General features: G+C 46.8%; 2 protein-coding genes across 10 annotated transcripts in view; both read right to left on the bottom strand.

Annotated features, from left to right (window-relative positions):
* Positions 1 to 932: 932 nt before the first annotated feature.
* Positions 933 to 3,786, bottom strand: MRPS24 (mitochondrial ribosomal protein S24). The gene is made up of 4 exons (XM_030871284.2): positions 3,724 to 3,786; positions 3,568 to 3,636; positions 3,324 to 3,435; positions 933 to 1,366 (listed from the first exon to the last, which is right to left on the bottom strand). Exons 1-4 carry the CDS (start codon positions 3,760 to 3,762, stop codon positions 1,083 to 1,085), a joined length of 504 nt encoding a protein of 167 aa, XP_030727144.1. The 5' UTR covers positions 3,763 to 3,786; the 3' UTR covers positions 933 to 1,082.
* Positions 3,787 to 11,601: 7,815 nt separating this feature from the next.
* The window catches only part of URGCP (upregulator of cell proliferation), a 93,071-nt gene continuing 78,454 nt past the window's right edge, over positions 11,602 to 26,218 (bottom strand). For all 9 annotated transcript variants that reach the window (XM_060304907.1, XM_060304906.1, XM_030871280.3 and 6 more), the window contains 3 exons: positions 16,924 to 16,956; positions 16,663 to 16,701; positions 11,602 to 14,946 (listed from right to left, as the gene is read on the bottom strand). In XM_060304907.1, coding sequence (XP_060160890.1) covers positions 12,353 to 14,946; positions 16,663 to 16,701; positions 16,924 to 16,956 — 2,666 coding nt within the window. In that variant the 3' untranslated portion in view covers positions 11,602 to 12,352. The remainder of the gene's footprint in view (positions 14,947 to 16,662; positions 16,702 to 16,923; positions 16,957 to 26,218) is intronic.

The raw sequence follows: 26,218 nt of genomic DNA on the forward strand, positions 1-26,218 counted from the left end.
TAGGGTCACCGTAAGGGTGGAGACAGTGTTAGGATGAAGTCTTGAGTCAAGTTTCTGACTGCGAGTCAGGGTTACATAAATGTGAGGGACACAGGGTCAGGGTCATGGTGAGTCAGTCAGCTAGCACTGGAGACAGGATCGGGGCGGGGTGGGGCCTGGTTGGCACCCTCAGGTAAGAGTGAGACTGAGGGTAAAGGTCAAGTTGTGGGTAGGATCAGGGACCATCAAGGGTTAGGATTAGAGTGGGTGTGTTAAAGTTCAGGGTCAAGTTAAGGGCACCAGGATCATGGTCAAGGTGAAAGTCATCAGTGTCGGGGTGAAGTTGAAGGTGAGCAATCCCTGTCCCAATTCCCAGCACCATGTGTGGCTTTTGCAGATGCCACTTTCTGAAATGTTCTTCCTCCATTTACCTGCATATCTATTCCTCACCTGCTTGGAGCCTTCAATGCGGCCCAACCCTCCCTGTCCCCCTCCACTGGGATACAAGTGTTACGAAGGCAAGGATCTTGGAATGGAATGTTTTGGTCATTGATGGGTTCCAAGCTACTTAGAAGAGTGTCTGGCACAGACTAGGTGCAGTTAAGCTTTTTTAATAGATGACTGTGTGCTACATTATTTCTGGGGGAATAAAAGTACATCTGGAATTACAACAAACTGTACACAGTAGCTTTCTCTGGGGTAGAATTACAAGTAAGCTTCATGGCTGATTGAATACATGTCCATATTGTTTTATAATCTCCAAAAACGGCTCTTTCCATTTTAAGAGAAAACAAGGAACTTCAGGTAAAGTTCCTGACACAGTGATGGGCACAAGATACTCACTGAACCATAGCTATTACCTAAACCTCAGGAACTGGCAGCCTTCCTGGGAACCCTGGAGCATCCTCAAAGAAATCCTATTCTAGTTCTCTAGGCAGACCAAGAAGCAACACAACATGGAGAGTCTATTTATTCAACAGCCAACTTTGAAAACAAAGCCTCAGTAGTCTGAGGGGATGCATTTCCCCTGTTTCTACTTCAGTCCTTTTCCACAAGTTTCTGTCCTTTGCAGGCTACAGTTTGATGCAAACAGGTTGGTTGTCCTAGATATACTTATACACAACCTTTGAGGGCACAGTCTGGAGGTGCAGATGCACAGGACACTTGTAAAAGTGGGACAGCAGAGTCTCACTGTAGCCCACAAGGAAGTAGAACTTATGTGCAGGTAGCTGCCTCAGGACCAGGGCACAGATCTCCACCTGGTTAGCCCGGCGCTTTAGAACAATCTGGTCGGCCAGGCAGCCTGGGAAGGTGCCCAGCATAAATTTACGAAGGAAAACATCTTCCACTGTTCTCTCTGCAGCATGGTCCTCCCCATCCAGGTTACCTGAAGAGAGAAGGGCACCATGGTGAGTTGGCCAAAACTCCAGAGGTTAACATCCAAGAGCACTGGGCACTCAGTTCCACACCCCACTCCAGCCTCTTCTCCTTTCTTCTGTAAGTGGAATAACGCTCTAAAGTTCAAAGAACGTTATTCCAATAATCCCCAAACAAATCCTGTGAAGTACGTGTTATCATTATCCTTGTTTCACAAAAGAGAAGAATGAGGCCTTAGGAGAGCAAAAAACGCAGATGATTCTTCTATGTAGACAGAGAGTGCCCCTCTCCTTTCTTGACTGCCTTATAGAAGCACTGGTCACCCACGGACCAGAGAGATGAGGCCACCAACTACTCCTTTTTTTTTTTTTTTAATTTATTTATTTATTTTTGGCTGAGTTGGATCTCTGTTGCTGCTCGCAGGCTTTCTCCAGTTGCAACTCTTCATTGTGGTGCCTGGGCTTCCCACCGCAGCGGCTTCTCTTGCTGCGGAGCACAGGCTCCAGGCGTGCAGGCGTCAGTAGTTGTGGCTTGCAGGCTCCAGGGCACAGGTTCAGTAGCTGTGGCGCACGGGCCCAGCCGCTCCACAGCATGTGGGATCCTCCCGGACCAGGGTTCAAACCCATGTCCCCTGCATCGGCAGGCGGATTCTCAACCACTGCGCCACCAGGGAAGCCCTACCAGCTACTTCTGACACGAGGGATGTGAGCTCTCTCACTGACTAGAGCCACGGCCTCAACCAGTGGATTCTCACTGTGGACAACGAAACCTTTGCACCTCTTTTAAGAGTCTACACACACACACCCAGACCTTAGAACTAGAACTTGAAAAGGGTGGGGGACAGAAATCCATATTTTAAGGTAGTTCTCTAAACAGGTATATCTCAAACGTTCAAGTTGAGAACCCTCATAGTGAACAAAACACTGTTGACCCTCATCAACTCACAGTAGTTATGTTCTGTAACGTCACTCGTTATGTTCTATAAAATCACCATGAACAACGAATTAGCAAATGCTAAACCACTGCTCCTGGTGGAAATACAGCTAGGTTTCTGCAAGCCTTTGGTTACAATATTTTTATCAACAAAGTGATGTATAGCCTTATTTTCTTTTTCTGTTTAAAGACACCTACAAATGGCTGATTAACACTGCACTCTCTCCCAACAGCTCTGTAACTCACGCGTGAAGGAAGCTTTTCTAACAATCATGCCATGTAAGGTACATCAGTCTTCTTGAAATTAGGAACACGAAACAGCGCTTCAGCATTACAGGCTATTTTAAGGCAGTGGAATCACCAACAAAAAGTACAAAACTTGAATACATGGCGCTCACAGATCTCGAAAAGGGTACTTGTTTACAGCATGCGAGCTGCAACTAGAAGGCAGGGCCTTGATCAACCGCAGCTGGGAAGGTTCATGTGGGGTGCCTGCTCTGCCCACGTCTGAGAATGAATGGGAAAGCACCTAGAATAGGCAAATTCACAAACACGGAATCTGCAAATAACCCGGGCAAACCGTACACACCGGTAGTGAAAGATTCAATAGTCACAACAGTCTTCCGGGTCATCGAATTCCAAGGGGTTTCACTCTTTTCACTGCCTCTGGGTTTTTTTACATCCGTAAATTACACATAACGGGCAGCGATGCAAAACAACTGTCTTTAGGCATGCGAACGATTTCTGTGGAAGTTCAACCGAACCCTTGAGCCGCATGGAAAAAGAGTTTTGCATCCCTTTCAAATACATTTCAACGATCCTGACCACATATGTCTACTTTACTCCTCTTTTGAAAGAGTCTGATTTCTGAACCTCGCGTTGAGTACCGAGTTAAACAAAATCTCTGACACATGTTCACGTCGTGTTTATGTGACAGACAAGCACAACTGAGAACGCCTTCCCCGGGGCCAGGGGTCGGGTCCACAGCACGTCCTCGCCCCCTCCCGCCACCGCGACAGGCATCGTCCCCTCACCTGTGTGCAGTGACAGCCAGCCCTTACGATGGGCGATGTGGTGCGGCGCGTGGGCCTCCTCGTAGGTCACTGGTTTGTCCCCCTTGCCCACTCGGACTCGGGCCGCCCGGTTCTGGAAAGAAAGAGGGCCCGTGACTCTCCGCGACCACAGACCCAGGGCGCGCCCTGGATTACACCCTCGCCAGCAGGTCCCACCCTCCGAGGCCGCGGGCGCCCAGACCCCAGGCCTCCACGCCGCACTTACCTTGGCGCAGGCCGCGGAGGTGTGCAGGGTGCGCCAGACGCATGGCAGCTCCCGGTTCCAGGATAGCACCTGTAGGGAGAGTGGGGCATCAGACCGAAACTACGGCTCCCCGCTGCCCGCCTCCAACCGCCGGCCCCGGCCGTGCCGCCCACTCACCAGCGGCCGGAGCCACACACCACACACGGGCGCCGCCATCTTGGGCCGAGCGGAGGGCGGGGAGGGGCGGGGCGGCGTCGGGGTAAAGGTCAGGCGCGGGAGGCGGACGCGCGGGCGAGACCACACGCAAGCCGGCGCGGGGGTGCGAGCCTCTCGGCCGGGCGGGGCCGCATGCAGTCCGCTCCGACCTGCTGTGGGCGGCGGCGGGGGCCCAGGCTCCGGGCTTGCGAGGCGGGCCGTGTGGGGCCGGGAGGTGGGGGGAGCTGGACTCTGCGCCTCCTCCCGCAGCCCTGGACACGTCTTGCACCCCTCCGTCCGACCCCAGTAGTGGTTTGCGCCGTGTTTCAGATCCGGAAACTGGATGATGCGGAGCGTGAGGTTTCGCGGTCCGAGAGCTCGCAGCGGCCGGTCGAAGAGTGTCTTGGCGGGGGGCGGGCCGGGGGAAGGGGGCGCCTACTGCCCCGCCCCGCCCGGCCGGCGGGGACTGTTGGGGGAGCGGAGCGTTTCACCACGTCCTAGAAATTAGGCTGCTGAGTTCTGTCTCCAAATAATATCCTTTAAAAAACAAGAAAAGAAAAGAAAGAAACACCCTTTTATCCACAAATAGAGAGGAAATATGTTTCGGTTAAAACTTTACCTAGTTCTTGGGAGGGGCAAGATAGGGGTAGGGGATTAAGGAACACAGCCTGCAATGTAAACAGAAAGAGGCTACAGGAAAATACTGTGCAACGCAGGGAATATAGAAAAATTTTTTAGTTTTATAGTAAGTGAAGTATAATCTATAAGAAATTGAATTACTGTATCGTACACCTAACATAATATTATAAACGAATATGATATTGTAAACTCACTGTACTTTAAAAATCAGCCAGTTCTTCAAGGATAGGTTATGCAGAGGGTAGGGTTTCACATCTGACCATACCCTAGTGTCTGGCCCTTGAGGAAGGAAAATTTTAAGGGAGAAAGGGCTGATGGTCGCTTAATTCCTGGAGATGTTACAGAGCCTGCTGTACTCAAACCAAAGCATTGGCACTGTAATTTGTATCCAGTAATTATTGTCAGAGGGAAAAATAGCAACACTGGATATCCTAGTTCAGAACTCACACATAGTAATGGAAAAAACGTGGACTCTGGATTCAGGCTCAGGTGGAACAATCTTTGTGCAATTGAGCCTCAGTTCCATAATCTGTATAATGGGTTTTGTTCATAATACCACTCATAGAGCTGTTATGAATCATGTGAAATTGCCAACGTTTGGCTATTTGGACTTAATCATCCACCCTGATGCTGCTTACATACTGCTGTCATCTATGTGGAAGGGAAATGGAGGCAAAGGCAGACAGTGAGCCGCCTCAGATCACACTGGGGAAGGTCCAAGAGGGACTCTTGGCTTCAGTGCAGTACATTTTCCACGGTAAAGATTCCTCTGACCATTTGGAGCTGGTTTCTCCAAAAAGGGACAGCGTCTTTCATGTCCACTCTACTAGGAATATTTTATTTCTAAAATTTAAACTGTGGCCTCCAGCTGTTCTGCATATTGGATAAGGGGACAAAACAGGAGTAAGATGTTCTCCAATCACAATACTATCCAAATGTAAGAACTCTCAACTTTAACTGAAGAACCCTTTTTAAAAAAATTTTATTTATTTATTTTTGGCTGCATTGGGTCTTCGTTGCTGCGCGCGGGCTTTTCTCTAGTTGCAGAGAGCAGGGGCTACTCTTCATTGCAGTGCGTGGGCTTCTCATTGCGTGGCTTCTCTTGTTGCAGAGCACGGGCTCTGGAGCGCAGGCTCAGTAGTTGTGGCGCACGGGTTGGGTTGCTCTGCGGCATGTGGGATTTTCCCGGACCAGGGCACGAACCGGTGTCCCCTGTAGATTCTTAACCACTGCGCTGCCAGGGAAGCCCCTGAAGGACCCTTTTAAGCTGGTAGTCATTTTTTTCTTTTTAAAGTTTCCATAAAGTTTGATAATTTTATAATTTGATAAAATTTTGTGGATGTGCTCCAAAGTGGTGAGGAACATGGGATCTGGTATCTGAAATACAGCTTCCTGGCTTTGCAATTTCAGCAAGTGACTTGACCTTCCTGAGCCTCAGCTTCTCTCATCTATAAAACGGGAACCATGATGATTGTTGTGAAAACCACACTGTAAAATGCCTGATGGAGTGAGCAGCTAATGAATGTTTTTTTAAAAAAAAGGATAGAGTCTGCCTCCTCTTAGGGAGATGAACCAGCCATTGAGGGTCCGTGAGAACTCACTGGAACACCACCAGAGGAAAGGAGAAGAGGCTGGTATTCCATACACGTGACAATGGCATGGACTTCTATCGGAGCAGCAGCAGGCGGTGCTGTCCAGCTGAGCAGGGGCTGTTGTGCTTGGGGTTCAAGTTTTGCCACTCTTCCTTAGGCCTGAAGAGTCTCCCAGGAATTCCAAACTGATCTAGATCTTTCATTGGCCTTTTGTTTATTATCTTTGTTTTATACTATGCCTTGTTGCAAAAAGGGTTTCACCTGGTTCCTTGAAGGGGGGTGGTGCGGAATGGGGGTCACGTGAATGTGTTTGCATGATTTAAGTAACTTAAAAGTGCATTTTAATGCATTAGTATGAACTGTTACATTGTTTTAAATCACCAATAGAAAAATTTTAGTAGGATATTTATTTCTATTTAACAAAACGCTAACAGTGTTTTTCTGCACTTTTTGCTTCTCCCATCAATGCTGTAAAGGAGGCAATATTGTCCAGGTTTGGCAGATCAGAAGATGGAGACTCGCCTGGGGTGACAGAACTAGCCAAGGGTAGCAGCCTTCTTGTTCCAAAGCATGTGCTCGTTCCACATCTGAGGTTCCACTGCACCACTTGGTGGGGGTGAATGTTCAGAACCGTGCAGGATGGAGGAATGGGCTGTGTGTCTGTGGTTGGACACAGACCACTCAGGACTGGCCCTGGGGGGACCTCCTGGGCGTGGAGAAGCCACATCTAGGAGCAAGGGACTCACATGAAGAGGCTGCCTACTCCCCTGCTGGGGGCTCCAGACCAGAGCCTGGAGGAGACAGGGATGTCCAGCTGTTTATTCTCACACATGAGCCCCTGTGCTCTCCTCATGATAGCCAGGAGGGTCCAGACTCCCGCTTATGCTCTCAGAGCAGCGATTCTCCACGCCGGCTGCACATTAGAGCCCATCAGGTCCCACACCACAAGGACAGTACTGGACAGAGGCGCGGCACCCGTCCTTTTTCAGTGCTCCTTAGATGATACCAATATACAGCCAAGGTTGGGAACCAGCGTCCTGAACTCCAGGTTTATGTGGGAGACCCCCAGAACCTGATCCGTAGAGACCCCTTTGCAGGAGAGGGCTATTGGATGGTCCTTACAGCCCTTTCCTACCACTCGTCCTGCAAGGCCATCACAGCTCTTAACTCTGAGGGGACTGGGCCACAAGACACATAGGCGGCTGCTGTGTGGTCTGGATTTTTTTGAAGACGGTCTGTCCCGAGGGCTCACCTGTATCAAAGGATAGAACACTGGCCAGGCTGTGGGGTGACACTGTGCGAGAGGGAGACTCTGAGCCTACCTGGGCTTGCAGAGCACGGTCCAGCCTAGAACATAGTGTTTGTTTCCTGGAACTCACCAGAATGCAGCCTCAGGGAGCACTGCCCCAGGCCGAGACGTCTGCCTTCCTGTTGGCGGTGGGATTAGCGGAGACAACTCCACTCATGTTGGTGTTCACGGGACGGACTTATTCTAATTCGGAACTGCTGACACTTCACATTTTGTAATCCTATGGGTTTTGTTTTGTTTTGTTTTGTTTTGTTTTGCGGTAGGCGGGCCTCTCACTGTTGTGGCCTCTCCCGTTGCGGAGCACAGGCTCCGGACGCGCAGGCTCAGCGGCCACGGCTCACGGGCCCAGCCGCTCCGTGGCATGTGGGATCTTCCCGGACCGGGGCACGAACCCGTGTCCCCTGCATCGGCAGGCGGACTCTCAACCACTGCGCCACCAGGGAAGCCCTGTAATCCTATGGCTTTCATATTACTCTTGCTAATTCGTTTTCTCCTAATAACCAACCCATTCACCAAGAAGAATCCCAGAGGTTCTCGCAACCTCGATTCCGGGAACTAAGCCAAACAACCACTGAGACCAAAGCAGAGTCTTGAACTGTCTTCTCCCTTGCATAGGCAGCCAGGGGGCTCTTACCCCATGTTCCCCTTGAGCTCCTGCTGCGTCCTCCTACCCCACTCTGCTTCTGCTGAGGCGCAGGAAGAAGGGCCAAGTCCCAAGCTATAATTACCGACTTCAGCTTTGGCGCGCTGAGGAGGTCCAGTCTCCCGATAGTGGAACCAATTAGAAGCACCCTTTGCCACACTGGTACCCTGGGCTGAACGTCACAACTCCAGGGCTTGGAGTACCTGGACAGGAGGAGTGGGCCCCACGTGTGACAGCCATGGAGACCTCACTCCCTGATTCTCAGATGCCGTGCTAGACCTGGACACAAGAAAATGGGCTTGATACCCTTCCTTCCAATGGGGAACACAGAGGAGCAGGCACGCGAAAGGGTCTTAGATAAGGACCATGACAGGAACACAGAAAGGCCCCTGACCCCTCAGGTGGTAGAGTGGAGGTGGGGCTGCCATCCAAGTCCGTCCTGAAGAAGTGTCAGCCTCACCAAGAACAGGTGGAAGGAGGCCCCAGGCAGACAGAGCATGAATGAAGCCGCGGGATCCAGAGCGTGTGGGTCCTGTGGGTGAGGGGTGGAAAGTCACAAAAGCCAGGACCAAGGGCACCTCGGCTCTCTCTTCTGTGGTTCTGACTTACTGGTACTTGTAAGGCTGCACTCTGATGTAATTTTGTTGAAGTTTTAGGAACTCAGGATAGGTGTGTAGCGAAACTCATTTTTTTATTACTGGCTCAGAAAGAGAGAAAGGATTTTTCTTTACTGTGCTAATTCCCATCTGAGGAGCTGGGGAGAGCTACCAGATCAAGCTTACATTGGTACACATTTCTCAACACCAGCCCTGCTAGAAAATGTGTTTCAGTAAATCTAAGATAACGTCGATTAGAAGGCATTACTTGATATACCATTAAGAAAGAGAAATGGACGCAAATTAATTTTAAGATACCACTGATCGATTACAAGATGAATCCTGTTTGGCCTGTTAAAATGTCTGAGGTCGATGTAGAAGGCACACAGCTCGCTTTGCACGAGGCTCATGGGTGCACAGACTGGTGTAGGCACAGCTTCGGGTGCCTTACTTACGTACACAGGCCGGCTCCTCCAAAACCAGCTTCTGCGCACTCACCCCAGAGCAGGTGCCAGTAGTGGGGAGTAAGGCTTAGAGAAGTTGAATGACTCGCTCAGGTGCCGTGTAATTAGCAGGAAGCAAGACCAAGTTCAGAACCAGGCCTCGAGTTCCATATGCTGACCGAGCTACTTCCCATCTCCAGGGAGAGGGACAGGGGCCCTTGTGCCCAGTCTTAGACTCCCAGGCCCATTTACTCCAAGATCACTGATGTGGTTCCTGCTTTCACCAAAGTTCCTGATCCCCCTGGGAGCAGCCCAGTCACCCTTCTCTCTCTGAGAGGCTGTCAGGTCACTAAGCTGGGCTCCAAGACACTGCTGCCCAGTAGCCCCATAGCAAGTTCTGTGACCTCTCAGACCCTAAGATGTCTTCAGGTCTGATGTAGGGGGGCCCTCTGGCTGTGGTGAACCCAGGAATGCCTAGGGTAGACTGATGTTTAGTGTTCTTGGCTCCAGGGCACCAGTCAAGACCCGAGTATTGTGGAAATTTAATTACAGGAGCGACACTGACTTCAGGGTCTGAAGGTGAACCCCTCGCGCAGGTCATGGAATTCCACATCAACCCCTAAAAACGAGTGATGCGAGCACCATAACTGACTCTGGAAAAATCAGTGCTCCAGGGCAACCTTTCCTGTTCCTGCACCTGACAGAGGCAATGGTCTGTGGACACTGCGCAGGCAGTTCCAGAATTCCTCAGTTGCTTGACTGTGAGTCCTCCACGGCAGTCCTGCCTGGGGCTGCCCGAGGGCGACCTCTTGCTCAAGGTCTGTTACATTCAGTCTTCAGACTGGTCTGTTTTCAGAACTTTAAATATACTGGGCAAGTGTTGGATGTGATTTCGTAGTTTCTTAGGTCCTAGGGATATATGGAATAACTTTCCTGATTACTAAGCAGTTATTAATCGATCTTGGATCCTGCATCCTTTTGAAAATCTGTTGAAAGCTATGAACTCTTCCTCCCCTCTCCCTTCCAAAAAAAGCACACACCTAATTTTCAGGAACTGAGTGACTGAACCTTATCTTTGGACAATGGACAGACCCAAAGTAAAGAATCCTTAGGAACCACTAAAGTAGGGAGCCACTAAAGCTGGCTTCCCTGTTTCAGATTTCAGGGATAACTTGAATCAATTTTTAAAGGAACTGGTTGATAGTCAACAATTGTTAAGAGAGATTTCCAGTGCCTGAACTTGGGACCCAGGAATATCCTGGGTGAAATTCCTACAGTGCTAGAGAGGCAACTGGGTAGTCTTCATGGCTCTAGGGGGAAAAAGTAAAGAGAGGTATTGGTATTTCCAGGTGAACCAACATCTTAATATTTGTGTTATTTCATGATCCACGAAGAAATGAATTTGTAGTGCCTGAGGATTAGACACTCTTTTTGAGTTTCAGAAGTGAAAAGGTTTAAAGTGAATTTATTAGCAAAAGATTAGGTTTCGGGCTTCCCTGGTGGCGCAGTGGTTGAGAGTCCGCCTGCCGATGCAGGGGACATGGGTTCGTGCCCCAGTCCGGGAAGATCCCACATGCCGCGGAACGACTGGGCCCGTGAGCCATGGCCGCTGAGCCTGCGTGTGCGGAGCCTGTGCTCCGCAACGGGAGAGGCCGCCGCAGTGAGAGGCCCGCGTACCGCAAAAAAACAAAAAAAAAAGATTAAGTTTCCTGAGTTCCAGCACTTCTTCCAGCCTCCGTTTCACACATCAGAGCCAGGTTCCCGGAACACAGGGGCAACTTTCTGAACATCAGGGGAGCAGTAGTTGGAGCATCCTGGGGCCAGAGAAGGGGCTGACAGCCTTGGAACCCAAAAAAGGGTTCCAGTCCAGGGGGCTCCCTTTCCGAGTCTGGGAGGAGGAGTTCAAGGAATAGAGAGAAGCTCCTGGTTACCACCCGGGGGACTGATTTTCCTGGAATCACAAAATACAGAGGGCAGGAGGCCCTAGGGCCCAAGCAGAGATTCCCAGAACTAGTGGCACAGCTGGGATTGGGGTCTGAGGCACAGAGAGGTGACCCTGGCCCTTGGTAAGGGCCAGCACAGACAAAGCTTCCAGCTGGAGACTCAGCAGAGGAGGAGCTCCACGTTCTGGCTCATGGTGTCACGTGGGCCACGGATGGTGCCAGGGAGGAGGCCTGGCCCTGGAGGCAAGGAAGTGAGATGAAGGGCTGACACCCAGGGGCAAGGCTGGGGGTGAGCCCGGAAGCTGTGGACGTTTGGGGGAGATGAACGGCCGGGAAGCTGAGGCACAGAGCTGAGGGCACCGGCGTCCCCATCAGCTCCGCTCTGCCGATGCAGGTCTGTGGGCTGGGCAAGCTGCTTAATTGCTCTAGGCCTCCTTGCCTCGCCTCTAAAACGGGGTAACGATGCAGGTATTTTGGAGCCCCTGTGAAGATGCTTAGTTCGGTTTTCCAGTAACAGCCTGAAGAATGGATCTCTGCTTAAAGAGAGGGGATGTGGTGGCATTTTTAAAGACACCTCTCTCGGGTGTCCACTATTTCAGATGTTCTAGCAAGCAACCCCCTCAGACAGACACTGTGATCCTCTTGGAGGAAACAGAAAAATTAAGGCACAGAGAGGAAACCACCCATTACTATCATTTGTGCATCCACTAGTTTCATTCATTCAACACACATTTATTAAGTGCCTGCGGTGTGCCAGGCCCTGGGGGTACAAAGTTGGGTAGTGTACAGCCCCTGCTCTCAAGGAGCTCACAGGTCTAGGGGAGAGGCAGACACGTGCACAGGTAAGTCACGCTGCGCGTGCTGAGTGTTGCGACAGAGGTGTGAACGGAGCGCTGTGGGCGCACGAGAGCCAACAGGAACCCCCCCCCCGAGGCAGGGTCGGTCAACACTGAGTAGCACAGTAGCCCCTGCCCACGGCGGGCCCTTTCCTCAGCGGGCAGGACCAGGTCACCGAGGCCGATGCTGAGGCTCGCTGGAGGGAAGGCCGACCTCTGCCTCCTCAGGGCAGCGCCCCAACCCTGTCCCCGGTACCAGCTGCCCGGGCTGCAGTGCTCAGGAGCCACTCTCCACTCCAGAGGCAGAGAACGGGGAGCAGCTGTACGAAAGGCCAAGCCACCAGGGGCCTCGAAGTTCAGAGACAAAGGACAAGTTACTGCTTGTGTCTACCCCTCCTGCCCCAGGCTTCTTATACTCCCGAGAGCATCTCTGAGCTGATCTGTGAGGTCACATCCTTCCCTGACACCGCGTAGGCCACTCCAGACCTGGGCCCCGTCCGTCACTTGGCTCCCCTCTCAGGAGCTGGGCACAGCCCCACGTGGACACCCCCATCAGAACAGGCTGCTCGCGGCGGGCCTCTGGCAGCTGGACTCCTTTTCTTTCGATGCTTCACAGCCGTCGTACCAGCTCGATGAGCTGCTGGATGTTCTTGTTTTGGTTGGACAGGCCATTCCGGATGTTTTCCAGCAGGCATCTCTTCAGTTCAAAAATGGCCTCACTGTACCCCAAGCTCACAGCGGCCATGGGGGGCACTCCATGCCACAGGCCGGGGATGTGCCAAACGTGCTGCTTCTCAGGGTCACAAAAGGCCAGGCCAGCCAGCGTCCGGATCCCGCCACCCTGATGCTCCATTTGCACCGTGGCTCTGCTCGCATCCCTGGGCTCGTCCAGGAGCTGCTTCCTCTCTCTCGGCTTGGAGCCGGGGGCAGACGCATCCTGCAGGCTCTGGTACACGAACTGATAGTTGGGCATGTGCCCTGTTTTCTCCAGCCTCAGAAACGCATGCAGAATAGCCGGCGGAATGTCCCTCGTTTCAGCTAAACTGACCACAGTGACATTGCTCAGCCCCATAATTAACGTGGCCAGGGAAGCCTCTTGCTCAAACCTCTCCCCTGCCTCGGTCAGGACTCCGCCTATCAAGCCCCCGGAGTGGATTACCAGGATGTGGTCACAGCCCAGGTCCTGGCTGAAGCTCTCGGCCACCGTCAGGAGCTGCATGAAGGCCCCTCGAGGACCACGGCCCCTTCCCGTGGCAAACCGCAGCCCAAACATGGTGTTGAGGAGGGTGGACTTGCCTGTGCCCGGCACGCCGAGCACCGACAGGACGACCAGGCGCGACCTCCTCTCCAGGCGGACGTGCAGCTCCTTCAGGAGCCCCGTGACCCAGCGCAGGGGGGTGCTCAGGGTGTTCCCGTCGATCAGCTCCAGGGGGAGCCCCTTCAGCAGCAGTTCCAAGGCCAAGCCTGGGAAGTGCGCGAACCGCCTCTGCCCCGCCGGCAGCTTCCCGGCCTCCACGAGACAGCTTTCGGCCTCGTAGAACTGCCCCATCTCCCGCAGGAAGTGTTCCACCCCCAGGGGCTCCGGCCAGAGGGGCTCGCTGAAGTCCACGGCCCCACGGTGCTTTGCTCTCAGGGTAAGCATCGTCTCCGGAGACGCTCTCGGCCTTGGCTGGGCCGCCCGGGCCAGTCCCCACTCCATCCACCTCAGGAAGTACTGCTTCTCGCCCAGAGAGGGGCTGCTGATGCCCGAGATGAACTCCTGAAGCCCCCAGGCAGGATCGTGGCCATTCTGCTGCGTTCGAAGTTCCAGCAGCCGATGCCTCAGCTCAGCCCTGCACCTCTCAGGAGGGTCCCCAGCCCACTGGGCCTGGCAGAGCTCCCTCTCCACCTGGGCCGCCTTTCTCCAAGGGTCCCCCTGCAGCCGCAGCTCGGCCCGGCGGTAGGCGTCCGAGTCCTTGATCTTCCTGGTGATCTGCTCCATCCGGTCCTTCGCCCGCTGGCACTCGTCGCAGTCCTCATCGACCTTCAGCCCCAGCTTGCGGGCCGCATGCGCCATGTCCTCCACGGATACCCTCCTGCAGGGGGCCCGGGTCACGTGCGCCACGATGGCGCGGATCCGGCGCACGAAGCCCGCACTGTCCGTGCTGCTGACCTTCACCAGGACGTGCGAGGGGTCCATCTTCAGCACAGGGATTAACCTGTTCAGAAACCGCAGGTTTGTGTTCCGTTTCCCGCGGTAGGGGCTCAGGATGAAGTAGTATTTCGTGGCCGACCCCTTCATGGAGTACAGCAGTTTGTATTCCTTCTTACTGATGTTGTCAGTCAAGATGAACACGGCCGAGGAGATTTCTGTCAAGAGCTTAAACTGCAGCCAGTGAGAGCCGATGTCACCTCTCAGGTTCAGAAAGGCCACGGGCTCCGGGAAAATGTCCAAGTCCTCCCTGCCACTGGGAAGAAACCAGGAAATTTCCACCAGCCCGTCTGCAATCTCCCGAGGGTTGGTGCCCAAGTTCAGATCCCGATGCCAGAAACAGTCCCGCTGCCTGTGGCCAGGGCTGAGCACGGCGTTGAGAAGCTGGGACTTGGAGTTGCTGCTGACCTCCATGCGCACAAAGGCGAAGGCGGGCGCTCGGGACAGGACCACGCTGTCTTCTCTGAAGCTGCCCACCGCCCTTGGGGGCTGTGACCCCCATGTCCGCACAGTCCCCCTCATGGCCCACAGCAGAAACGTGTGGTAGTGGTTTTCTGGGTCGGGCAAAACGAGAGGGAGTGCAAACTGGCAGAGGGACATTTTTAGCACGATTTCTTGTTGCAGGAAACTATCTGAGGAAAGCAGAAGGGCACAGAGAAGGTCCAAGGGGTTCACAGGCGTATCGGGTGTTGGCAGCTCGGAGAAGGAATAGATGTCCGCAGAGATGTCGTCGGCCGTGTCCCAGTAGATGATCTCCTCTTCCACCTGGCTCTCCTTCTCCGCAGGCCTGGTGTCCGGGGGTACGTCCAGCACCATGGTGGTGTTCCTGGCTTCGGCGTTGAGGGCCTGCAGCTTCCTGAGGAAATTCCAGGGCAAGTCTTTCGGAGCCTGTGGAGCCCAGTTCTTCATGCTATCACTACTGATCTGCAGGGAGTCCTGGAGGCTGAGTTTCTGTGCCTGGTACGTCTCTAGTCCCAGGAGGGACAGCATTTCTTGTAGTCTGCTCCTCTCCACTGTGGAGAGAAATGAAGATATCAGCGCTTACCCTGCGTGTCAGGGACCCAGGTTAGAGGTGGGGAGGGGAGAGCCCAGCCTGGCATGTAGGAGGTGGCCTCCTTCAGGGTAAAATGCAGGCACCCCTAGGCCACCTGAGACCAAGACAGAAGTACCATCACCCACCCCAGATCCAAGTGGGGTCGGAAACATGTGGCATGGGAGAGGGACGAGAAAAGGGCGTCTGGGGGCAACAGTTAGGAACTGGGAGGAAATGTCTGGTCTCTCTTGAAACCCCTGAGATTCAGCAACACCAAGCCCAAAGTTAATCGGCTAGAGTGAGCAGCTGTGCACCCTAGCTGTGGAGCACAGGCCCCGTTCTCTGGCCACGCCTCCGCTCCCTCCAGATACTCCTGTGCTTCTGGCGCAGCAGTGGACTCCCTAACCCTGTCACCAGGAATTCCCCACGGGGGACACAATCACTGATTCACTGTGGTTTTCTGGTTAATGTTCTCTGCTCTTTACAGACAAGCTGGAAAATGTGTAAAGGAAACAGGGAGTTACTACTGGGTACAGAGTAACAGAAATCACAGATAAATAACATTTTGCAAAACTGAAGCCACTGATAAAAATACTTGGTAGAGATTATCACAAGTCTGTACTTATTTGTTCAGATTTTCAACCATAACATCCAATACAGTAAGAATTCTTACAAGCACTAGATGCTCAGAACAGTAAGGCCACCTGCAAAGGTTTCATCCACCGATCCCGTTCTTGGCCATGGCATCTTACCAATTTTCATTGCATATAATTTCCTGCATATAATTAGTAAACTTTAAATGGTAAGTCTATTAACAAAATAAATCAATACAAATCCTGCTGAGCTCCAGGATTCTCTCCATTCTTTTCTCGAAAGAGGAAGCTACTATGCCTGTGCTGCTACCTTAAATGTGGATGTAAACCACAGGAGGAAGCGCAGGTGATCAGCCCTCTTCTTGTTTCCCAGGAAGTCATATGATGGGTTCGGGACCGTGCCTGGTGAACGGCAGGACTCAAAGCACTGGAAAAGAGGTGTCTCGTTCCCCTGTAGGGGTCCACTTGCTGCCTAATGTCTCTCTTCAGAAACTCCACACTCCACAGGGGCTGAGAGAGTTCTACGGGCTGTGCCACCACCCCAGAGAGTACAGGAGCTGGCAAACTTGTTGCAGAAACTAAAGAACTCTATGGAGAGGGAGACTGTAGTAGAAATCCATCATATAAGTAACTCGGGTTTCTGAGTGTTGCCTGCATGAAACCAGGGACACTGTTTTTCTTATCCAGACAGAGAACAACTGTTCTTACGTAGCATGGTAGCTAAGCGCAACAGGGAAAAGCCAGAGCAAACAAACCTATTAATATATGCCCTCACGCCCAGTCCGGGACCCTTGGCGGATCTATTATTGAAACCACTGGATCAGACGAAAGACTCCCAAACTTGGATGTGCTTTCGAATCACTTTGGGAACTTGTTAAAAATAAGATTTCTGGGCTTTACTTCCAAAGATACAAACTCTCTGTGTTAACGCTGTATGGTAACAGGTCCCCGGGGAGTTGTCTCTCTGGCAATATTATTTATGGCACATAAAGGGTTAATGGACTAGCAGTGATTTTGATGCAGTCACAGGGGTTGGAACTACCGGCCCAGGTGATGTCTTCCTTCAATAGGACAGGCAACGAGAACAGAGAGAAGAAACATACCTGTTGGAAAGTCACTGTCCTGAGCCTCATTGGGACCATCTAAAAAAAGCAAAGGAAAATGAAGTGTCAATCAAATCAGGTGGCTTGAATTGACACAAATTAATTTAAGCTAAACTCAGAACCCTCTCTCTTCCTTACTAAGGTAGCAACTTCTCCCAATTGTTCAAAATCTAAAATCCCAGTTACTGTTCACTTTGCCCTCTTTCCCCAGTCCAATCTGGTGCCAGATCCTGTAGTTTCTCCCTCCATAATGAAACTCACCATCATCTCCTTCCATTTCTCTCCATTCCAAATCTGGAAGAAAAAGACATAGGCACACAGTTAGTTTCATCAGCAAGTTAGGACCCTTCTACCAAAAAGTTCAAGTGAAGATATGGTAGCTAATGTTTATTTTGAGTACTATTATTAGCTTCGGTTTTTCCTACGTAAATTTCATTTGTTGACAACCCCAAATATGACACAAAGTTGTAATAGCTACACACAAAATAATGATTTGCTCTAGGGTATACTCCTTGTAAAATTTACTAAATTTTGTGAAAATATAAATAACTTCATGAAACATATATAGATTAATCTTTGATTTTAGAAACTATTTAAAATATAAGTTGATATAAGTTCTTTGGTTTAATTTCAAGATTACCTCCTACAAACTTTATTTTTATTCTAGCATAAGGAGTTCCTGTTATCACTTAAAATGATGCACATATATTGGGGGAGGGCATAGAGTGGGGAATAGCTATAACTCACAAGTAGACGTACTTGTTCAAAGTCTCTAACAGCATAATGTATTCATCAACACTAAGTACTTTTAATTACTGAATTATTTAATTTAGTGCTCTTCAGATATTTACGTTGGGAAAAAAGACCGTAAAAGTCTAGATTTGCCAGCAAAAGGGGAATGATGGGAGCAAGGCTTCTCTGTACATATTTTTATTGTTTCAACTTTTGATCCAAGTAAAAGTATCACCTATTTCAAAATTAAAATTGTATTTTTAAAAGCTTATGAATCAGGAAAAAATTCTGACAGTTTCAGATTTATTCTCTCATGATTTCCATATAATCAGATAGATAAACAATTCAGTCTTCTTTGATGACATCTCTGGGAGATACACATGAAGAGCTGGAAAGAGAAAAACAAGAGAAGAGGAAGGGGGCTTTGGAGAGTATGAGCATGAACATACTAGAGAAGACACAGATGATTCATACAGATTGAACCGCAGTGTTGAGCAGTCAAAAGATTATTTTATTCACAGTGGACAAAAGACATCACAAGAATTTTTCCAAGGAGCCTAAAATGCCATCTGAGAAGGTACAATGGTTAAAGACGAGAACGGGACACCTAGAGAAGCCTGAGATGGGATCAAGGTGGCTCCAAGAGAGTAGTTTTGAGCTGGAAGCAAGGAATAAACTTCAGACTCAAAGAAGACAGGGCCTTGCTTTGCTAGTTACAGGAGATAGCTCTGATTTGGAACAGAGAGATAATAGGTGGATAAAGTCAAGGATGCACAAAGTGGCCGAAGGTCACGCTGTCAGACTAAGGAAATCGCTGATGAGGGGTGGGAGAGCTTCTGAGTAGAGAGCACTGGAAGCCATGATAACCACTGGTCACCAGCAGACTACAGAAGAGGAGGCACAGGGCTTCAGCCAAGGACACAAGCCAGCAGCAAATACAGGAGGCCAGCAAGGGTTTGGTACTGTGGGCCAAGGTCTCCACTATATTTTCTGTTGGACAAAACTGGTCAGGGTGGGACAGGCTTGGGTTCCAACCCAGTGGGGATGTTGGGCTCAAATGGAACACAAGGGGCAGAATGTGGACAGGACCTACCACTGAAAATGAACTCTAAGTGGGGCAATTAAAACCATCTCAGCCATCAAATTGAATGACTGTTTTTTTCAATTATTAAAGTAGCCAGTACTCACATTGTAGGGTTTTTCACATTTTGGAATGTTTGTTATTGGGCAGTAAATGGACATTTAAGACACTATTTGACACCTTGGGGCTGTTAGTGTTAAGAATGAGCTATGGACACCGACATGCAAAAGAATGAAGTTGAACTCCTACCTCACACCATATATAAAAATTAACTCAAAATGTATCAGTGACCTAAATATGAGCTAAAACCATAAAACGCTTAGAGGAAGACATGAGGGTAAATCTTCATAACCTTGAATTTGGCAACGGATTCTTAGGTATGACACCAAAAGCACAGGCCACAAAAGAAAAAACACATAAACTGGACTTCATCAAAGTAAAAACCTGTGTGCATCAAAGAACATTATCAAGAAAGTGAAAGACAACCTACAGAGTAGAGAAAATATGTACAAATCATATGTGATTGGGTCTAGTATCTAGAATACATAAACAACTCTTACAACTTCATAACAAAAAAGACAAAAAAAACTCAATTAGAAAATGGGCAGGGCTCCCCTGGTGGCGCAGTGGTTGAGAGTCCGCCTGCTGATGCAGGGGACAGGGGTTCGTGCCCCGGTCCGGGAAGATCCCACATGCCGCGGAGCGGCTAGGCCCGTGAGCCATGGCCGCTGAGCCTGCGCGTCCGGAGCCTGTGCTCCACAACGGGAGAGGCCACAACAGTGAGAGGCCCGCGTACCGCTAAAAAAAACCCAAAAAACAAAACAAAAAAAAATGGGCAAAGAACTTGAATAGACATTTCTCCCAAAAGATATACAGATGGCCAACAAGCACATAAAATGATGCCCAAATTCATTACTCACTAGGGAAATCAAATCAAAACCACAGTGAGATACCACTGCACACCTACTAGGATGGTGATTTTTAAAAAGGGATAGAGGGGCTTCCCTGGTGGCACAGTGGTTGAGAATCTGCCTGCCAATGCAGGGAACACGGGTTCGAGCCCTGGTCTGAGAGGTTCCCACATGCCGCGGAGCAACTGGGCCTGTGAGCCACAACTACTGAGCCTGTGCATCTGGAGCCTGTGCTCCGCAACAAGAGAGGCCGAAATAGTGAGAGGCCCGTGCACCGCGATGAAGAGTGGCCCCCACTCGCCGCAACTAGAGAAAGCCCTCGCACAGAAACGAAGACACAACACAGCCAAAAATAAATAAATTTATAAAAAAATAAAAATAAAAAAAATTTTAAAAAAAGGGATGGAAAATAACAAGTATTGACAGGATGGGGAAAAACTGGAACCCTTGTACCTTTCTGGTGGGACTGTAAGTTGTGCAGCTGCTGGGGAAACAGTTTGGCTGTTCCTCAAAAAGTTAAACACAGACTTACCATTTGACTGAGTAATTCCATCAGAGGTGTATACCCAGAAGAAGTGAAAACAGGGACTCAAACAAGTACAGGTACATGCATGTCCATAGCATCACTGTTCACAATAGCCAAAATGTGGAAACAACCCACATGTCTGTCAACAGATGAATGGATAAACAAAATGTGGTCTATCCATGCAATAGAATATTATTCAACCTTAAAAAGGAACAACATGGACGAACCCTAAAACACTATGCTGGGTGAAAGAAACTAAACAAAAAAGGGCCCATATTGTACGACTCCATTTATAGGAAAATACAGAATAGATAAACAAAGGCTTAACATAGGTTGGTGGTTCCTATAGGGACTGGGAGGAAGGAGGGATGGGAGAAACTGCTTAATGGATACACAGTTTTACTTTCAAGTGATGGAAATGTTTTGGAAATGAATAGATAAGTGGTGATTTCACAACTTTGTGAATGTACTAAATGTCATAGGATTATTCGCTGTAAAATGCTTTTTTTCCCAATATTTTTCCTTTTTAAAAATTGTGTTAAAATACACATAATATAAAATTTACTATCTTAAACATTTTTAAGTGTATAGATCAGTGGCATTAAGTATATTCACATTGTTGCACGGCCATCACCACCATCCATCCCCATAACTCTATTCATCTTGTACATACGGAATTCTATACCTATTAAACAATAACTCCTCAATCTCCCCTCTCCCCAGCCCCTGGCAACCACCATTATATTATACTTTCTGACTTTATGATTTTGTCTACTTAACTCACATAAGTGGACGCATACATTATTTATCTTTTTGTGACTGGCTTATTTCACTTAGCATAACGTTCTCAAGGTTCATCCATGCTGTAGCATACCGTAGAATTTCCTTCCTTTTAAAGTCCGAATAATATTCCGTTGTATGTATATACCACATTTTGGTAATCCATTCATTCACTGATGGACACTTAGGTTGCTTCCATGTTTTAGTTATTGTGATTAATGATGCTATGAACCTGGGTATACAAATATCTCTTTGAGACATTGCTTTTGATTTTTTTGGGTATATACCCAGATGTGGAATTGCTGGATCATATGGTAGCTCTATTTTTAATTTTTTGAGGAGCCTCCATACTGTTTTCCACAGTGGTTTCACCATTTTACATTTCCACCAACAGTGCACAAGGGTTCCAATTTCTCCACATCTTTGCCAACCCATGTTCTTTTCTGTTATTTTTATAGAAGCCATCCTAATGGGTGTGAGGTGGTATCTCACTGTAGTTTTGATTTGCATTTCCCTAATATAATTAGTGATGTAGAACATTTTTTAGAGTGCTTATTGTCTATTTGTATATCTTCTTTGGAGAAATGTCTATTCAAGGACTTTGCCCATGTTTGAATCAGGTTTTTTTTTATTGTTAAGTTTTAGGAGTTCTCCATATATTCTGATATTAATCCCTTATCAGATATATGATTGCAAGTATTTTCTCCCACTCTGTGGGCTGCTTATACTCTGTGGATAGTGTCTTTTTGATGCACAAATTTTTAAAATTTCCATGAAGTCCAATTTGTATATTTTTTCTTTTGTTGCAGGAGCCTTTGGTGTTACGTCCAAGAAATTGTAGCCATATCCAAATTCATGAAGCTTTTGTCCAATGTTTTCTTCTAAGACCGAGTTTTCAGTCTTACATTTAGGATTACATTCATCCATTATGAGTTAATTTTTGTATACAGTTTTAGGTAAGAGTCCAACTTCATCTTTTGCAAGAGAATACCCAATTTTTCCAGGACTATTTGTTGAAAAGACTGTCCTTTATCCATTGAATGGCCTTGGCACCCTTGTCAAACATCATTTGACTGTATATGCAAAGGTTTATTTGTGAGCTTCCTATTCTGTTCCATTGGTCTGTATATCTGTCTTTATGCCAATATCACATTGTTTTGATTACTGTAGCTCTGTAGCAGGTTTTGAAATCAGAAATTGTGAGCCTCTAGTTTGTTCTTCTTCAAGATTGTTTTGGCTATTCACTGTCCCTTGAGATTCCATATGATTAGAATGAATTTTATATTTTTGTAAAAACTGTCTTTGGGTATTTGAAAGGAATTGTACTGAATCTGTACATTGCTTTGGGTAATATTGACATTTTAACAATGTTAAGTCTTCTGCGGGAAAAGGCAACATAGGGGTAGGGGATTAAGAGGTACAAACTACTATGTATAAAATAAATAAGCTACAAGGATATATTGTACAGCACAGGGAATATAGCCAATATTTTATAATACCTATAAGTGGAGTATATAACTTTTAAAAATTGTGAATCACTGTTGTACACCTGAAATTTATATAATATTGTAAATCAACTATACCTCAATAAAACAAACAAACAATATTTAGTCTTCCAGTCCATGAACTTGGTAACTCTTTCCACATATTTATATCTTCTTTAATTTGTTTGAAAAACGTTTTATAATTTTATTGTACAACTCTTTCACCTCCTTGTTTAAGCTAATTCCTAAGTATTTTATTCTTTTTGACACTATTGTAAATGAAATTGTCTTTGTAATTTCCTTTTCAGGTTCTTCATTTTAGTATAAAAATGCAATTGAGTTTTGTGTGTTGGATTTGTATCCTGCTACTCTGCTGAATTCATTTATTAGTTCTAATAACTTTACGCGTGGATCTTCAGGATTTTCTATGTGTAAGGTCATATCATCTGCAAAGATAATTTTACTTCTTCCTTTCCAATTTGGATGGCTTCTTCTTGCCTAACTGCTCTGGCTAGAACTTCCAGTACTAGATAGAACAGAAGTGGTAAAAGCGGGCATCATTCCCTTATTCCTGATCTTAAAGGAAAAGCTTTCTGTTTTCACCATTAATGTTTATTGTGGGTTGTTCATATAAGTCTTTTATTATGTGAAAGTAGTTTCCGTCTCTTCCTACTTGGTTGAGTGTTTTTTGTGTGTGTGTGATGAAAGGACATTAACTTTTGTCAAATGATTTTTCTGCATCAGTTGAGATGATCACGTGGGTTTTTTTCTCCTTCATTTCGTTGATGTGGTATAGTACATAGGTCTATTTTCATATTGTTAAATCATCCTTGCAATTCAGGAATAAATCCCACTTGGTCATGGTGTATCATCCTTTTAATATATTGCTGAATTCTGTTTGAATATTAATGTTTTGTTGAGGATTTTTGCATCAATGTTCATAATGGATATTGGTCTGTAGTTTTCTTGTAGTGTCTTTATTTCGACTTTGGTGTCAGGATTACGTTGGCCTTAGGAATGAGTTAAAAAATGTTCCCTCCTTTTCAATTTTTTGGAAAAGTTTGAAAAGGGTTGGTATTAGTTCTTCTTTAAATGTTTGGTAGAATTCACCAGTGAAGCCATCAAGAGCAGGGCTCTTCTTTCTTGCAAGGTGTTTTTTTTTTGTTTTAATTATTGTTACTGATTCAATCTGCTTACTCGTTATAGGTCTATTCAGATTTTTTATTTTTGTGTGATTTAGTCTTGTTAGGTTAGGTCTATTCAGATTTTCTGTTTCTTTGTAAACTTTGTGTTTCTAGGAACTGTCTTTCACCTAGGGTTATCCAATTTGGGGGCATACAATTGTTCATAGTACTCTATTTTTTTTTTTTTTTTGGTACGCGGGCCTTTCACAGTTGTGGCCTCTCCCGTTGCAGAGCACAGGCTCTGGACGTGCAGGCTCAGTGGCCATGGCTCATGGGCCCAGCCGCTCCGCGGCATGTGGGATCTTCCCGGACCAGGGCATGAACCTGTGTCCCCTGCATCGGCAGGCGGACTCTCAACCACTGCGCCACCAGGGAAGCCCATAGTACTCTATTTTTTATTTCTAAATGTCCCCACTTTCATTTCTGATTTTAGCAATTTGAGTCTCTTCCCTATTTTGTTCTTAGTCCACCTAACTAAAGGTTTGTCAATTTTGTTGATCTTTTCAAAGAACCAACTTTTGGGTCACTGATTTTCTCTATTCTCTATTTCATTGACCTCCACTCTAATCTTTATTATTTCCTTCCTTGTGCTAGCTTTGCATTTAGTTTGTTCTTCTTGTCCCAGTACAACTTAAGGTTGTAAAGTTAGGCTGTTTATATGAGATGTTTCTTGTTTTTAATGTAAGCATTTATAATTATAAATTTCCCCCTCAGTACCACTTTTGATGCAGCCCATAAGTGTTAACATGGTGTGTTTACATTTTCATCTATCTTCTCTTAACTATTTTCTGATTTCCTTGTGATTTCGTCTTTGATCCACTGGTTGTTTAAAAGGACGTTGTTTAGCCTCTGCAATTTTGTGAATTTTCCAGTTTATGTTATTGATTTCTAATTTCATCCCACTGTGGTCAGAGAAGATACATTGTGTGATATCTGTCTTTTAAAAAACCACTGAGATTTACTCTGTGGTCCTACATATGGTCTATCCAGGAAAATGTCCCATGTGCACTTAAGAAGAATATGTATGCTGTTGTTGTTGGGTGGAGTGTTCTGTATAAGTCTATTAGATCTAGTTGGTTTATCGTGTTGTTGAAGCCCTCTATTTCCTCGCCTATCTTCTGTCTGGTTGTTCTATCCATTATTCTGAGTGGGGTATTGGAATCTACAACTATTATGGTAGAACTGTCTATTTTCCCCTTCAATTCTGTCAGTTTTGGTCTCATATATTTTGATGGTCTGACATTAGGTGCATAAATGCTTATAATTATTATATCTTCTTGCTGTTTTGAAATATTTGTTAACATGTAATGTCCTTCTCTGTCTCTTGTAACTGTTTTTGATTTAAAGCCTATTTTGTCTGAAATTAGTATAGCCACTGCCATTCTGTTTTGGTAATTATTTGCATGTAATATCCTTCTCCATCCTTTTACTTTTACAAGTTTGTGTCTTTGGATCTCAAAAGTGTGTCTCTTATACACTGCATATAGTTGGACCATGTGTTTTTATCAATTCTGCCAATCTCTGTCTTTTGATGGGAGAGTTTAACCCACTTACATTTAAAGTAATTACTGATAAGGAGGCACTTATTTCTGTGTTTGTGCTATAGAAACAAATTTTCTATAGGCCTATAGCTTTTTGTCCCTCATTCCCTGCATTCCTCTCTTCTTTTGTGTTTAGTTGACTTTTAAGTAGTGAAATGTTTGAATTCCTTCTTGATTCCCTTCTGTGTATATTCTATAACAATTTATTTTGTGGTTGCCATGGGGATTACATTTAATGTCGTAATGTTGTAACATTCTAATTTGAATTTGTAGCAGTTTAACCTCAACAACATACAAACACTCTGCTCCTTTACACTCTGTCCCCACTGCTTTTGGCTTTTGATATCACAAAATTACATCTTTATATAATGCGTGCCCCCAAACATAAACTAATAACTCTTTAAATGCATTAGTCTCCTAAATTACATACAGAACAAGATTTGGAGTTATAAACCAACAGTGATGCTAGCTATTACATTGATTTTTTAATTTAAATATATTGGTCTCTTAAATCATTTAGAAAACAAAACATGCAGCTACAAACCATTGTTACAATAATACTAGCTATTATAATTGCCCATGTATTTGCCTTTACTGATATCTTTATTTCTCCGTACAGCTTAGGGTTACGGTCTAATGTTCATCTTTGCAGCACACCCTTGAGCACTTCTTCCAGGGCCAGTCTAGTGGTCACAAACTCCCTCAGCTTTTGTTCATCTGGGAATGTCTTGATTTCTCCCTCATTTTTCTTTTTTAATTAATTAATTTATTTTTGGCATTGGCAGGCAGAATCTTAACCACTGCGCTACCAGGGAAGTCCCTCTCCCTCATGTTTGAAGGACAGTTTTGCTGGATACATGAATCTTGGTTGACAGTTTTTTTTTAAAAGCACTTTGAATATATCTGCCTACAATCTTCTGGCCTCCAAAGTTTCTAATGAGAAATCTGCAGATAATCTCTTTGAGGATCACTTGTGTGTAATGATTTGCTTCTCACTTGCTGCTTTCAAGATATCTTCTTTTTCTATTTCTTTTAAAAATGTAATGATAATGTGTCTTGGTGTAGGTCTCTTTGAATTCATCTTACTTGGAGTTCATTGAGCTTCTTGAATGATTACATGTATGTCTTTCTTTACATTCAGGAAGTTTTCAGCCATTATTTCTTCAAATATTCTCTCTGCCTCTTTCTTTTCTCCTTCTGGGACTCCCACATGAGTATCTTGGTCCTTTTGATGATGTCCAGTAGGCTCTATGTGCTTTTCTTCAATCTTTTCTCTTTCTGCTCCTCAGCCTTGATCATTTCCATTGTCCTATCTTC

The sequence above is a fragment of the Globicephala melas genome, chromosome 9, assembly GCF_963455315.2.
Source record: "Globicephala melas chromosome 9, mGloMel1.2, whole genome shotgun sequence".
NCBI classification, from domain to species: domain Eukaryota; kingdom Metazoa; phylum Chordata; class Mammalia; order Artiodactyla; family Delphinidae; genus Globicephala; species Globicephala melas.

Coding starts and splice junctions, on each gene's coding strand:
- MRPS24 (XM_030871284.2), bottom strand. CDS start 3,762: ATGGCGGCGCCCGTGTGTGGTGTGTGGCTCCGGCCGCTG. Junction 3,436..3,567: donor CCTCCGCGGCCTGCGCCAAG/GTAAGTGCGGCG, acceptor CTTTCTTTCCAG/AACCGGGCGGCCCGAGTCCG. Junction 1,367..3,323: donor CTGGCTGTCACTGCACACAG/GTGAGGGGACGA, acceptor TTCTCTCTTCAG/GTAACCTGGATGGGGAGGAC.